Below are 16883 nucleotides of genomic sequence, written 5' to 3'. Positions count from 1 at the left end.
AAAGACACCAATGTTCTCTCAGTCTTCAAAGCTAATGGTCTTTTTCTGGGTTCTGATTCTTATGGACCTCCCTGAATCATGTAACAATCCTGAACGTTCTTTCTTTCCTCACATAGAGAAAGAGCAGTACCGTCCCATCGTTCACTCCCTTAATAATTTTTTTCTCTCAGTGAGTCATCTTTGCTCTCTCTTACCTCCTCTCCCCCACCCTTCCACCTCATTAACTGGCTCAGGCAAGCTGGCTTTTTTCTCTCAGTAAATTCTCTGGGAATTTTTATTGTTTTAACTGTAGTTCAGAACTTTCTTTTCATCTCCAGCCTCTTGCCTACAGGACATTTGTACTTAGTTGTTCCAGTCTTGCCTTAAACACAAAACAATCTTTCCCACAAAACCAGCCTCTTCTCTCCCCTCCCCCACCCTCATGGCAGTGCCCCACACTGAATACACCTCTTTTTTCTTCCGTTAATCCCGGCCCAACAACTTAGTGGTCATCTCTTCTATGTCCTTGACCCTTACACTCACTCATCTATGTGGTGTGGTAGGGTATTTGGACAGCTTGCTAAATGCGCTGGTTCATGCATTTCACAGCTTGTGCGGGTCTATTATCTCATGTGTCCTTCAGACAACCCTAGGAAGGTAAGTGGAATAACTAGTTTTACCCCCTGCTTAAACACAGAGAGGTGAAGTAACTTGCCCAAGCTGGCTGGTGACAAAGTAGAAATCAAGTCTCCTGACGTTCAGTCCCGTTTTCTTGACGTTCCATCTTGCTGTCTACCCCGTTTTGGTCACGTATGACCCATTAAAAGCTGTCTCTTAGGCTCTAGTTCTTCTTAGCTTATTTTTCAGATGGCATTGAGGTGGTACTCTTGGGTGGATGGTGCACTGTGCCAAATGGAGGTTATAGGTGACTATGATTATAGGGACAGATTGCTCAAGAAATAAAGAAAGATGGCTTCAGAAAAGATTGATAACATAATTGCAGTGCCATCAAAAACATAATACATGTGTGTATTGTTAGAAGGCAGTAATGAAGTGACCTTGAAAATCTTGATAAAAATTGTATTTCAAAAGATAGCCATGTATCACTATTGCTACATAGTTTGCAAAGACGATGGCCTATAGGCTCCAGGCTGTACAGAATCTTGGTTTTAAAAAGCCTTTTCTGTGAGACATAAACTCTCTTAGTCACACCTTCCTGGTGTTTTTATCGGCAATTGTTCAAATATAGTTAAGTCTTTATATAACAAAGCTGACAGGTTGGTTTTAATTGTCTTTCTTTTTTTTCTCTCTCTAGCTGTAATTACCTAAAATACACTCAGACTCAAGCTAGAATAAGCTGACATGGTTCTTCAGGCCACTTTGCCTCAGGCAGATCTAGTCTTGTTTGTGTAAACGGCATGCTGCTTTTCCCTTTCATCACATGAATTCCGGCTTGTGAGGCAATAAGAACTCTAGATTGTTCTTGATTTCCCAATGACTTTTGAAAAGGTTCAGGCCCATTGTTTAGTGGAGGTTAGTGAACACAGAGCTTGAGTTCTTTTCTTCTCAGAGTGTTGGAACCCTTTGAATTAACCTTTAAGCGGGCCTCTGTCACTACTGCTTTGTGGTTGAAGCTTATTCTGCCCAAAAGGGTGCTAGAAACTAATGTACATTTACTCCAGTTAATAAGGGAAGGGGAAAATAGTCACTCAAAGTTAGTCTTTGGAAGAGGCAGGTCATTTAGCTTTTTAATGAAAAAAAAGTAGAAAAGTATTGTTGTTTTGTTTTCTTTGTAAACAGTGTAGTAGTGTGGCTTTTATCTAATTTTCTATTCAGTCTAACTGAAAAATATGAACAACACTTTAAAATGTAAGCATGTTATATTTAGGAAATAAACAGTCCCAAATATCTTTTGTTTCCACATGGGGAAGTTTTTTACTGACATGACCTCTGTGCCCTCACTAGGATCCTGTATTTCTTTATAGGAATCCAAGAAAATACAGTCTTAAATAAGAATCAGTTCAAGGTTCACATACATGGTTCATCGTTTAGTTTGGAACTGATGAAATATAATACTCTGCCTGGGAAATAACCATATTTTCAGAGTTTTGAATCAGTGCATTTACACTTGGGTTCATCAGAGACCATGGAAGATCCTGCATGTTTGTAATTCCTCGCTGTCGCCCTGAGTTTGTGATTAAACCCTATAGCATGATATACAGGAAACTCAGCTCCCCACCTGCAGTAGTCTACTCTTCCTTTCAGGATTGTCCTTGATCTAAGAATAACATTTCAAAAGGAAATTTGTTTATTTTAACAGACTTTTTTTTTTTTAATAATGAAGTCACTTACTTACGAGAAACAAAGACCAGAAGCAAGTTTATAAAACCAATGCACAAGAATTTAGGGAGTTGATTCTGGTTTGAGTAAGAAGACAATGAATAAAAGTATTTTTCAGAAGTTGATACAAATTTAAGGCTATCTACTAAAAACAAACAAGAAGAAGAAGAGAAAAACTGATGAATTCACTTTCAAGTTGAACTTGTGCTAGTCTTAATATCCAGCAGTAATTACATAGTTATTGAATGCAAAACTTATATTTAGACTTGGCAGTCTATTCTATTAATTAAATTAAATGACATTTACATTCTATTAATTAAATTAAATGACATTTATGTAGCTTCTCTTATCTAATAAATATCCAGTATCTCATTTATCAGGTATTTATTTCAAATACCCAGTAGCTGTTAAAATAAATCTATTTTATATTATTCTCTAGGAGACTTATTTGAAAATTATTGCAGAAATGATGACCTGGTAACATTTGGAAGGTTTTGTTATGGCGTCACTGTCATTTTGACGTACCCAATTGAATGCTTTGTGACCAGAGAGGTAAGCATAGTTTCTCTCAGACACTTTACCTAGGTGATCTCTCTACTACATTAACTTAGGAAGATTCACAAATAATTTGATTCTGCAAATTCCCAAGCACATGGTAAGTAATATTCAAATGTTTACAAGATAAGCTTTCAAAAGTTGGATTTGAAAATCATGTTTGGTGGTTTAGTTTATATTAAGTATAAATATTTATACAATGCATTCCAGAATGAATGCCAGCCTTTAATAGAGTCAAAATGTTTTTTTAAGCGTTCTTTCAAAAAAAGTAAGTACTACGATTTAAAATATGTTTTACAAAATTGTCTTTTTGCTAAGATATTTTATAAGTCAGTATGTATTAAAGGCACCATATAACAGATTCTGATCAGTTTTATTATTTTTAAAAAACTAAAATACCTTATTTTTCATGAAAAACTAAAATTCAATTTAAACCATTAGTTTTATAGATATATTTCATTTATATATTTATTTATATAGATATATTTATTTATATATTTACACATATTTACTTGTATGTGTATATAAATGTTTATTTATATTTATATACCATATAAAATAATATAAAGAGTATGTTATTTATTTACATCTATATATCAATATTTGTACTTATAAAGTCACCTCCAAGTTATTTTATATAGTCCACCTAGACTTGTGGAGGAAGATTAGGTAAAAGAGAACTAATTATTTCTGTGTAAAATTGGATGACATGGCTTGTCAGGAAGCCCTGCTGCAGTAAGCTAAAAATATACTGCACAAGTTAGCAGAAAACATGATCCTGCTTCATAGTGGTTCTTTCAGGAATTGCACTGAAAAGGCTTAGTCTTAGGATCTATTCCTAAAGGCTGTTTACACAGCGCACCACGTCCTTGGGTCTCATGTGTGAAGTGAAATGCCTACAGAGCTTCAGATTCACTAACTAATGGGCAGGCTTCTAGAGGCAAACCAGTGGTTACCTTTTATGCCGATTCTGAGGATAGGCAACTGCACAGGGAAAAGGAATAAGGAAATGTTCAGCCCTATGAGCATCCTCTACAGTTAGCACTTGTCCCCACGTACAAATGCGTAACTCACAGGACAGCTCTCCTCCTGGAACACAGGGAGACGTAGATTGAACTTTATGAATATTTTTTAAATCTAAGCACTTTTAAAAATTTTGCTAACTATTGTTAGATGCAGGAAATGGTTCTATTTTAGCTTCTGCCCAGCACTTTAAGTTCAAATCTGACCTCTAGATCAGCAATAACAGATGGTGCATTCTCCTGTGGTTTCTGGTGAACTGCTCGTAGATGGTCTGAGTCACTCCACCTGCACAGCTTATGTCTTCAGTACTTGGAACTTGTGTTTCCTTTCTAGCTGCCATGACAGGAAGACAGAACTAAATCAAGATCTCTGCCATGATAACAAATACTAGGCAGAGGAACTTTGTATATACCTCACCTACTCACTTCCTTTTTCTTTCTCTCCTTTCTACACACACACACACACACACACACACACACACACACACACACACACACAAATATACAGTTGGCATAAATATAATCAAAGCCATTTCTATTCATAGGTCAAGTAGCCGGCCACGTACAAGGGAGCCAGAAAGCCTGTTTACCCCTAATAAGTATCTCTCACTAGCCTGCCCCATTAAGTGATCTTCCACTAAGGTATGATTACAATCATATCTTAGAAGCATCCATAAGAATGAACTTTAGATAAGATAATATTTGGAAGGATATTACCAATTGTAAAACCATAACTGAGTAAAAGTGATTAGTATCCCCAGTAAATTATTCACAGAGTTAGACAGCATCCAGGCTGTGGGGAATGTTGCTCACTTAGGAATGTTTCTTAGCACAGCTTGTAGAGTTGGCTTCATTAAGGTCCCCCAGCATCTGACCCTCTCCTGCTGTTTTCAATTCTCGTCTTGTGGTTCTTTTGCACAATCACCACCCTATTCAGACTGTCTCCTCCTTGTCCCCCTAGGGTATTTTTCCTGTTCTTACCTCTTTGCTCTTTTTCACACTGTTGCTGCAGTCTGTTATTCTGGTCTAAATCCCATCCATGTTTCAAGCCCTGCCTCCAGTCAAGGTAAGGCAAGCATGTTTAAGGAATGCTGTAGAGCTGATTACTCTCAGGGAGACAGATCTAGATAACTAAAGCTCCTTCTAGTTCTACATTGTATTTGATCTTTTTTATCCTGTCAAAAATTGATCACTGTTTGTTTCATTAGATTAGTTGGCTCTCTCCAATTAGGATGTTAATTCCTGAAAATAGGAACCATCTCCTAGACATTTTCTCTTAGCAAAACATAACACAGTGTGGGACACATTAAACAGGTAACTGTTGATCGTTTTCCTAATCTGAGTGTCAATGGAAAATGGTAATCAACTCTTCTCCATTTTTGTTGAGGAAAGGCAAGATAAGGTAGGCTTAGCTTGTATCAAATAAGATTTAGATTATATGAAATTAATTTCCTGTTAGTAAAGGATATTACACATCCATTATTATTAAAGGATATTGTGGTAACTCCTTCCTTAGAGACCATTCAAACAATCTAAATAGCGTCTGTAGTTAGTGGTAACCTTGTTGGACTCAAAGAAGAAAGATAAGCTGACTTCCCAAGGTCTCTCTTGAGAAATGTATTTATTCACACATTATTATGACATGTTCTGTGTGTGTAATATAATCCACTGCCTGTCTAATAGTTCAACAAAGAATATTTGTTATTGATATCTGTGTGTGTATGTGTAATTACTTTGGAAAAGATAGAATATTTATTCATATGGCTTAAGATTTGATTGATTGCCTTACTGGTAGTATTTTATACAGTCCTGACTACTATAATATGAAATACTCTCTTAATCAATCCTGCATGACTCTGAGAATCCCTCTCTAAATAATCTGTTTATATTTGGCAGGTAATTGCCAACGTGTTTTTTGGTGGGAATCTTTCACTGTTTTTCCACATAATCATAACAGTGATTATCATCACTGTAGCCACACTGGTGTCATTGCTGATTGATTGCCTTGGAATAGTTTTAGAGCTTAATGTAAGTACATTTGAAGATTACTCCTTCCCTTCTAAAAACCCCATTTAAAATAATGTTTATATTCAACAAAAGGTATATTTTTTTCCTTAAGAAAGGTATCACTTTCTGATGTGGAATAAAAATGTGTTTGTTATATTATAGTAAATATTTATAATGATGATATTGTGTACCTTATAAGACTGTATAATTTTAGAGCAATGGTTCTCCAGTGGGGGAAATTTTGCACACACACCCCCGTCAAGAGATTTATATCCATATCCCACATTCACCTACCCTGGCCCAAGTTATTTTTCTTTAAAATGTTTTTTACTCTCTCTAGGCCATTCCCTTGTAATCCTTACTTCTACCCCCCAAATCCAGGTCCTCATCATATCACATCTGAATTAATGCTGGCATTTTGCTTCAACTAGCAGATATTTAAGTTCTGCTTCCAATTTATCACCATCTTGCTTAAAAATCTCCACTTTCCTCCCAATAAGCATAAACTCTATTGCTTCTATAATCTGCCTTCTATGGAAAATTATTTACCATTGACTTCCCAAAATCTACCCTCAGCTCTAGTCAGTCTTACTTTTGACCTATAAGTAAGCCATATTAATTCTTTCTTTTATCCTTCAGTTTATGTTTATCCTTTCCTATAATTATTATTTTCCTTTCATTTCTGTCCAAATCTTACAAAGATTTAAAGTCTAGGGCAACTGCTAACTTGTTTATTTGTTGATCAGATATATAATGAATAATTACAGTTGACCCTTGAACAACATGGGTTTGTGCTGTGCGGGTCCACTTATACACATTGTTTTCGATAACTATGTACTACATGATCCTCAGTTGGTTGAATCCACAGATATGGAAGAACTGAGTATGTGGTGGGCTGGCTATAAATTATACATGGATTTCCAACTGCTCAGAAACTCCCTAACCCCCGCGTTGTTTAAGGGTCAATTATACTATGTGCTACATAGTAGAGTCACAAGGATGGGAGGAAGTCAGAAAAGATCCATGCTTTCTTGGAGCTTACAATCTCACAAATAAACTTAAAAGTTCAGCCACCATATAGGCAATGAAGAAGACAAAGGGAAGTAGGTGGACTCCTAAAAGACATTTTTGAGAAGAGATTGCAGAATTTGGCAACAGATTTAATTGAGAGGACAAGGGGATAGAGAGACACATCAAGAACGACTTTTTGGAATTCAGCAATTCCTCTATCCAAAGAAAATGAAAACACTAATTTGAAAATATGTATGTACCCTGAAGTTCAATGCAGCATTGTTTACAGTAGCCAAGATATGAAAGCAAACTGTGTTTATCGATAGATGAATGAATAAAGAAAATATGGTATACACATGCAGTGGAATGTTACTCAGCCACAAAAATGAAATCTTTTCATTTGCAGCAATATGGTTGGATCCAGAGAGTATTACGCTAAGTGAAATAAGTCAGACAGAGAAAGACAAAGACTGTAATATCTTAGTTATATGTGGAATCTTAAAAAAATTTAAAAAAAAAAACAAGCAAAACGGAAACAGACTCATAGATACAGAGAACAAACGAGTGGTTGCCAGAGGGAAGGTGGGGAGCAGGGTGAAATAGGTCAAGGAGATTAAGAGGTACAAAGCTCCATTCATAAAATAAATAAGCCTTGTGTATGTAATATGCAGCATAAGAAATATGGTCAATAATATTGCAGTCACTTTGTATGGGGACAGATGGTTACTAGACTTACTAAAATGATCATTTTATAAAGTATGTAAATGTCAGGTCACCTGAAACTAACATAATATTGTATGTCAACTGTGTTTCAGTTTTTAAAAGTGACCCAGAACAGAGTGACTCCTTAGTTCTGCTTTGTGGAAGCAAGATAATGATGCCATTTGGTGAAACATGAATAGAAGTGAATCTCCCACTTTATAGTCTTTAATCTTCCCTTTCAACAGTCCTCATGGAATTCTACTCAGAATCACACCACTTAGCATTTGTTAATCATGCACACAGGGAGGGCAGGCTTTTACAAATGGGATCCCAAGTTATCATTTATTCACTCCATTGAGAGTTAAGGGGTAGGTGAAGGTATTATTGTCAGGGCGCAAGATATTATTTCCTCCCAATGTCCTTTGGATTTGAAGTTCTCAACAAAGGCAGTGGGAGATTCAGTCAGGAACACACTATTGGGAATTTTCTTGCCGCAGCATATGTGGAACGTAGGGAGTAGGCAGCTTCCCCAAACCACAGAGGATAAGGGAGACATCTATTCCACCAGCAACAGATAGAAAGCTCATAGAAGGGATGGCCAATTATCAAAGGTAACATTTACCTGCCTCCTAATTTTGCATAGGTTAGTAGGGTCACTCAGAATCATTTCATGTTCCAACCTTGATCTAGGTAAATGGATAATGGCTAACTTAATGCACTAACATGATTTTTGTATTATCTTGTATCATGTATTATTTGGGCTGTCCATACACTTGCCTTCCCTACCAAAGTGCAAGTTCTTTGAAGACAGGAATGGTACCTAGCTGCCTTCTCTATCCTCTTCAGTATATAGCACAGGGCTGAGAACACAGTGTTCAAATTACCATGTGGGCAATTGCCCCTTGGGAACACAGCTGAGGAACTCTTTCTACAAATGCTACTAGACATCAGAGACATTCTTTAGTGTAGCACCAGGAAATTAAGTGTTACAAAAAATTGTTGGTGTTGATAATAATAATGGTAATCCTTTAATTATGCTGAGGAGATGATCAGCATGATTCCCAGCTCTGTTATTTCTTGTTTTGTGTAATGTCTCATTTGAGTTTGCATCTTTGTTGGAATATTGTAGGACTTTGACATGAGAGAAAATATGATTATAAGCTGCTTTACCACTCACTATTTTGATAGCCTAAAGAATTTTTTGTTCCCTTTAAGTTAACCAAGCATACACATGTTGCTTATTTTCCAGGAATGATATGTTTTTGTAAATTTGACCATTACTCTGTCAATTGTGAATCTTCCTGACACTTGGGAAACAAAATTATAAGCACATAATCACATTAACTATTCCCTGTTACAGTTATGTTGAAAATGTTTTGTGGTTAAGATGGTATTCTGGTATTGTAGAGTAATCAAAGAAAAATATTTGGTTAATACCTGTTATAAAGTCAAGATCTGAGCTGGCTTTGGAGAACTATTTTTAAGCATTTAAAACATGATTCTAGGTCCTTAGATTCTTTTAAAACCTGGTAATATAAACATTCGTAAAATACAGGGAAGGTGCTAAATTGTCATCATCTAATAACTCAATTACACTAGTTTTAAAGCACTTTGTAGGAAGTAATAAAATCTAAGATTTCCATTCTCTTCAAGACTACCTGAGTGTGTATTTTTCCAGTCTTTTGGTATGTACAATGTCATATTCAGGTCTTTATTCAACTCCATTTTGTGTGGGCATTTGTCATATTTAATAAAGCCAGATCAAGCATCATGTCTGTCGGTAATGCAAGCCAGGTCATGAGACACTTTAGAATAACTAAAGCATGTGGTGTTTCGCTTCTGAACAATAGTGTGAGCTAACGTGTGTGGAGTATTTACTATGTGACAAGTGTTTTGCATGCATTATCTTCCTTAATCGCATTAATTTTACAGATGAAGAAACTGAGGCACAGAGTGATTAGAGTGATTAAATAGGTCACACTAGTTTTCTTTTTTTAATTGAAATTAGTTGATTTACAATGTTATGTTACTTTCAGGTATATAACTTAGTGATTCAACATTTTATAGATTATACTCCATTTAAAGTTATTACAAAATAATGGGTATATTTTGCAATGTTATACAATATACCCTTGTAGCTTACTATGTTATACATAGTAGTTTGTACCTCTTAATTCCCTACCCCTATCTTGCCCCTGCCTCTTTCCCTCTCCCCACACGGAACCACTAGTTTATCTTCTGTATCTATGACTCTGTTTCTTTTTTGTTATACCCACTGGTTTGTTTTTTTTTTTAGATTCCACATATAAGTGATAGCATACAGTATTTGTCTTTCTATGTTTGACTTATTTCACTAAGCATAATGCTCTATTGGTCCATCCACATTGTTACAAATGGCAGATTTCATTCTTTTTATGGCTGAGTAATATTCCATTCTCTCTCTATATATATACACACACCACATTTTCTTCTTTATCCATTCATCTGTTAATGGACACTTAAGTAGGTCACACTAAGTGGTAGAATCAGGATGTGAACGCAGGCTTTTGAACCCTCTAGCCCACATTTTTAATCATTATGCTAGTCTGAGGTTTCCTAAGGCTTTAAACTGTGTAAAATGTGTGTTTATTTCTCTACCCATTTTTAAGTTAAAAAATCTATGCATTGAGTTTACCCGTAAGTGAGGTTAAGAATAATTCATAAAATATAGGCATAGACTTTAATAATGGGTTAAAATAAATACGAAGAGATGAAATCAAAAGTTTCTCATCTAAGTTCATAATTTTTAGCTAATAGCTTTTACCTTAGTTAATAATTGTAGTACTTTAGGAATTCTTTTCTATTGTGGCTTCTGAATCATGACTAAGTAGAATAAGGATATTTACAGATGAAACATGTAATAGAATCAGACCTTCAACTTGCAAAGTTAGGGAAATGCTATACTTAGCATAACTAAAATAATATAAATTATTCAGGGTTATATTAGTTATTTACTAAGAAGCCAAACCCCATTTAGAACTTAGCTTCCCTTTTATTTCATTGTTTTCATGGCTGCAGACAACAGTGACATATTTTCTAAGGCAAACACACCTTCCATTTTAAAGGATTCATTTTAGAAACAAATAAAATAAATCTAAGTTCCATTCTGAGTAATAAGAATCCAGCCCCTCAGCACTAGTGTTGCTGTTAGAAAAAAGAGGCACCTGCAGTAATTGGGCCCTATGGGTCTCTGCTTGCAGCAGTACAAAGAGAACAGATGAAGCAGCTGGTGCCTGTGGCCAGAGTAACCAGCCCAATCAGTGCCGTGTGCAGCTTGCAGGGGAAGGAAGGAAGCAGACCAGGTACCCAGCGAGAGCCCACATACAGAGTGAGCAAGCTGTGGCTTTGGCTGTCAAAGACCTCCTGAGCTAGAGTTGCTTTTTAAGGTATAGGAACACATTTCATGACTCCAGATTGACTACAAAGTAAAAATTTTAAAGATGTATAGCATTCTTTTAGTTTTCAGCTTCCTTGCATCATTTGAGAGGTTGCTATTCAGGTAGGAGAATTCAGATACTGTTCTACTCTGTACTGCCAGTAAAAATCTTGACACCTTCTGTTTATTTCCCTCTTGCAAACTGCAAAATATCCAGGCATCAGTAGTGTTATTATCAAGGGACAGTGCTACCCTGACTTTATAAATAAGGCTACATTTTACTGTCTTTTTAATAAACAGCTATGGTATTTATGTCCTGTCAAGAAATTTCAAAAATTACTCCAAAACCAGTGGTATATCCTTGGCAAAGCTAGATTAAACAGGTCAAATTAGTCGGACTAATTTATAGAGAATAGAGCAGATGGAACTGTTCTATCATTTTATTAATGATCTTGGATCCTAACAACAATCTCTAGCAAGACGGAGCTTTCAAATATTAGGAAAGTAACCGCTCTCTAGACAAGATACTCAACTGGACTTCTTCCAGTACAAACATCAGCTATATAGTTTTCCCACTAATTGCTACTTTCTCAACTCTTAAGAATTACGACGTAAACAGAACACCCAATGCTCTGCACTGCCCAGCAAGTTAGGTTTGGAAGAGTCCCAGGATGCTGACTGATGGCAGCTTCTTAGCAGCAGCTGGTGGCAGTTTTCATCCTGATAGCACTTTCACACTCCACAGGTCCAGATGACATAGCTTCACATGTTAGCTCCTGTGAAGAGAAGACACTCCCTATACACACATGCACGCACACACTCAACACACACACTTACATATATGTTTTTATTATTGTTTTCAGAATTATTTCATAGAAATAAGAGGATAATAAATATTATAAGCACAGATTGAGTTCTACAATATTTTGCATAATTTTAAAACCATTATCAATTTCAAGTGTCATGATGGAGCCTAAGGAATCCATAATTCATTGAATTCCAGCCATATGAAAATTAATCCTTTATGCACTGTGTAACTTTGTAGGTATTCGTTTGTATTCAGGTGCTGTGAATGGCAAAATTATATTGTCTATATATTTTAAACTAGTGCTTCTTAGTATTTTCTCACATTTGATCTCGGTAGAAATATTTTCCATTAAGTATGATCCCTTTTATTCTTCCCCAGATTTTTAGATGCTGCCAGGCTAGTCTGGTTTAAGTGTGCCCCACCTTAATTGGTATCTCTCTGGACTTTTGCTGTTTCTATAAACAATAAGAAAGTTATATTTTTAAAATCATAATTGTATATTTCTGGCATGAGAATAGTACTTAGTATAAAACACAATAAATTTAGTATGTGATGATACTTTAAAAATCTTTCTTTTAAAACTATTTTTATATAATGTGTTCTTTTAATCATCCAATTTCAAAATCAGTTTTCTATGATTTTTCCCTGGGGACAGTCTACCAAAATAATGTGTCAAAAACCTTTCAAAGTATAGATGATTGGTGTATAAGATTTTATTATTCTATTCTTCCTACTATTCTGAGTATTTACAAACTTCTGTGATAACTTTTTAAAATATGGACAATACGTATTTTATGGAAGATTTCCTTTTAATTCTAAACCATATATTTGTTATTGTATCTGTTTTAAAAGACTTATGTTTTATGATTTAAGAAAGTATTATTTGTCATATGATTATATGTAATATACTTTGCTAATATGTTATATTTTGTTTACTATATAATTAATATTTAACATAAAAAGAAAACTATATTACCTACAATGGATTAAATTTCAACATTATTCTTTTTGCAAAGCTGCTAGTGCAGATTTGGCCTCCTCAAGGGGAAAGTCTCTTTCCCTTTGAAGTGAATAACTCGTGGTCTTTTTATAATAGACAACACTACTCCCCATAATTTTCAGTCTGACATTCCCCCCTCAGGTTGGACTTATCCATAGCTAGTGTGGGGGATGGTGAATGAATCATAGTTATTTAGTTCTGCTGTCAATTTTCTAGGGTAATTAATGTGTTTAGTTTGACTTGAAAGAGGATTTAGAAATGCTTTTTCATGCTAAGTGCCCTTAGGGTTACAGTTTTCCTTCCTCATACAGCCAGGCACCTCCTTTCACAGAAACTCAAGTAAAGGAGAGAGAAGTCATAAGGCCTACATGCACCTCTCAGTAGTCCCTTTTTGTTCACAATTGATAAACAGATCTCTCTGATGTGAATGACATGGTAGATACATAGCAATTTGGAATGAAGATTATAAGGAAATAGAATGTGACTGAAAATATGGGAAATTTTAAGAGTTTGCCAGGAGTCAGTCTTACCATCTGCTTTATTTTCTATATTTTTTCTGATTATTTTTCTCTAGTCTAGTTTACTAGTATATTATTTAACTTTTCCCATTTATAAATATACCATCCAAAAGGGAAAAACCTATTCCTAAGTCTTTCTTGGAATTATTTTTCTCTCCTTCATTTGATTTAACTGAACCTATCAGACTTTTAGCATGTACAATGATAAATACATTTTGTAAATATTTTTTAAAACTGTCCAAGGAATGCTCTAAATGGTAACATTATCTTGTCTCTTGTTTTCAATACCCAGGGTGTGCTGTGTGCAGCTCCCCTGATTTTTATCATCCCATCAGCATGTTATCTGAAACTGTCTGAAGAACGGAGGACACACTCAGATAAGATTATGTCGTGTGTCATGCTTCCTATCGGTGCTGTGGTGATGATTGTTGGGTTCGTCATGGCCGTCACAAACCCTCAAGACTGCACCCACGGGCAGGAGATGTTCTACTGCTTTCCCGACAATTCCTCCCTCACAAACATCTCAGTGTCTCACTTTCAACTGACAACACAACCTCCCATTCTAAACATCAGTACCTTTCAGTGAGGTGACTGCTTTAAAAGACATGGATTTTTCGTAGACTTTTAAACTGCATAATAACATTAACACATGTTTTAGTCTCTATATTATACAGTTGTTACTGGGGCATTGGTGAAGACTTGGTTTTCTTTACTCTTTAGTCCAGTGTAAAAATTAAAAAGGCAAAGAAAATTGAATTTTTTATCTTAAACTGGGACAAAATAAACGCTTTAATGCACTGCACTAACTAATCTTAAATGCAGAAGGAAGAGTGAAGCCTCTGGCATTTGCTGCCGTCCTCTCAAAGCATTATTCTCTATGTAATATGTGAGCTAATATATTGTCTAAAATAAGTGGATGGTTGTGGGTTGGAATTTTGTGTATGTGTCCTTTATGAGAAAAATGTGCTTTTTGTCTTTTAAAGTCTGTGTAATCAAAGGGAAGGAAAACTCAAAGCTATTAATGAGACTAGACATCTCAGGAGCAAAGTAAGCTCTCCATTATAATTTCAGCTGCATTCCTTGTTTAGAGGGTACTGGATCCCTGGAGAAATAAGTAAACTTCTTCCCATGTTACGAAGCATGAATAATAGACTGGATGTAGAGAGTAAGGTGTGTGAGGAATCAAAACTACCTCTCAGGTTTTGATCCTGTGGGAATATGATGGTAGTGCCATTAAATATATTATAAAGCAAGGAAAAACCATAAGATGTTGTGAGGCACAAGCTCAAGAGATCAGTTATGCATCAGCTTTGCACCTGTTGAATGTGAAGTGCTGGCATGAATTATCGTCGGAAGCTGAGCTCTAGACTGGAAGCTTGCAGGAAGAATCAGGGCTACCAAAGTGGCATTCTCACTGCTCCTGGGGATCCTCGAGATTCCTGGGAGCTCTTGTTAACTAGGTTCTCCAGAAGCAGACATTAAGACAGAGTTTGGCATGGGGGCTATATATGAGGGATTATAAAGGAAGGAGGGAGAAAATGGGAGGGAGGGGGAAGCGGGATTGGGCAAGGAACACGGAACTTCAGTGCAGGCTGACAAAGCCTCTGTCAAGTCCGCAAGGAGTCTCGAGCATGCATGGCCCCTCAGATTTGTCCCAGTTCAAATGAAATAGCCAAGTTTTCATACCGCTGCCTCCATCAGTCCTTGAATGTGGGCAGCTCTTTGCAGCTGAGCAAACCCTAAAGGAACTGAGAGCTGAAGGTGGTCTGCTGGTGGCTGGGGCACCATTGCTTCTTTGTAGAGGATTCGGGAGGCACAGCTGTGTCCTCCACAGCTTGCCTCATTTTATAATGAGGATTTTTTATGTCTCTTAATGAGCTTTCATGTTTTCATATCTATGACAATTTTTTCAAAGTCACAAGAAAATTTGGAACCATCTGCGTGGCTCCCTTAAATCAAGTATCATCCAAGATTTCACTTCTCACCTTTCATTTGTATTTCAATCAAGTTGGCAATCCATAGTACTGTATTAGTTGTTGTCAAATCATGAGAAAATATCACCAGCAGAGCTAATACACATGTAATGTGTTTGTACAAATCACAGGCAAAAAAAGAAAAATAATCCCACAGGATCTGTAGAAGGATAGTTTCACAGCAGTTGGAATAAAGAAGTGGTGAGAGCTGAGTTGTCATGTGACTCCCAATAAGAAAGGCCTATTGAAAGCTCCCTTTGCAGGGCCACGCTCAGGCTTTGAGTGGTGATACTTGCTTCAACAAAACATCATCCATGCCACTAAATTAATTTAAATTCTGTTGGCTGTATAGCTTTTCTGTATTTAATCTGTAGAACTGTGGGTTTTTTATAGTCATTTAAGAATCATAAGGTTAAGTAATTCATGTCCATTTTTAGACTGATACATGTTTTGGTAAAGTAATAATAATAATTCATTATCATTTCATTCCCTCCTGGCAGAATATGAGACATTTTTGCAGCTGTCCATCCCTACATTACTCAGGACTGAGAAACACTGACCCACATAGTTGTTAGATAAAGTCATGAGAGATGAGATTTGCAAGGGTGTACAAAGAGAAGTACGTCAAGGATAACGTAATTTAGTACTTAACCTTCTATTATCTTGTACTTTTGGTATTGCTTCAGATACATTAACCTTGACTGAAGTAAGTGAAAAGCTCCTGATAGGAACTGAGTGATGCATTAAAGCCTAATAAATATTTGTTCTGTGTGTGTGTGTGTGTGTTTTCCAGACTCACTGTAGGACAAGACTACCTTTGACCTAGTTATTAGCTACAAGGATTACCAACATCTTTCAAATTATGATATAATAAATGTTAGAAACTCCCATCTGTTTTGCAAGAATACTTGTTTTTTATGTTACCAACATGCAGAACTTCAAGAACCTCCCCCATCTATTTTCTGCCTCAATTTAATAAGAGATTTCCACTGAAGCTCATTCCCTCCCTGCTACTTCTTGCCCCTGACAGAGCAATTTGAATCTTTAATCCAGTTTTTGAAATTGTCACTACATTTGACTTTATAAAGATTTTCTTAATTTACAAAAGGAGGGAAAGGAATAGTATCTTCACACGCGGATGTAAACATCTAGCCTAGCAATACATTTTCTTTAAAGATATAGATTGGATGGCATCTGTATAACTTATAAATTGGGCCCTTGTTCATGTCATGTACAATAGAATCTTTCATCTCAACCCTAACTTGAACCATCTTCAAATATCACAACAGGTAGCCTGCCTTGCATCTGACTGGCTCCAGTGGTATCAAACAATAATTGTTGCCTCTTGTTTCTCCTCAAAGGACTCAAATCCAAGTGATCCCACTAGGAAAATCCTAACCAGTCCTCTGCTGAAGACATACTGCACACATCTACCTAATTAAAGATTAATTCATTGGACAGGAACCAGCCTTCTTCTGGTTTATCTGCTGCAGTCTTCCCAGGGCAGTGGTGCTGGTCTGTTTTTCAAGAGCTGGCCACTGACAGGACCAGGT

General features: G+C 36.2%; 1 protein-coding gene across 1 annotated transcript in view; it reads left to right on the top strand.

Moving 5' to 3' along the window:
• Nucleotides 1–16076, top strand: part of SLC38A11 (solute carrier family 38 member 11) — a 48451-nt gene extending 32375 nt beyond the window's left edge. The window contains exons 9-11 of the mRNA XM_010982455.3: nt 2759–2871; nt 5793–5924; nt 13650–16076. Coding sequence (XP_010980757.1) covers nt 2759–2871; nt 5793–5924; nt 13650–13943 — 539 coding nt within the window. The 3' untranslated portion in view covers nt 13944–16076. The remainder of the gene's footprint in view (nt 1–2758; nt 2872–5792; nt 5925–13649) is intronic.
• The last annotated feature ends 807 nt before the right edge of the window (nt 16077–16883 follow it).

Source organism: Camelus dromedarius, chromosome 4 (assembly GCF_036321535.1).
Source record: "Camelus dromedarius isolate mCamDro1 chromosome 4, mCamDro1.pat, whole genome shotgun sequence".
In the NCBI taxonomy this organism is placed as follows: domain Eukaryota; kingdom Metazoa; phylum Chordata; class Mammalia; order Artiodactyla; family Camelidae; genus Camelus; species Camelus dromedarius.
The sequence above is the reverse complement of the archived record's forward strand: the minus strand, read 5'-3'. Positions and strand labels throughout refer to the sequence as shown.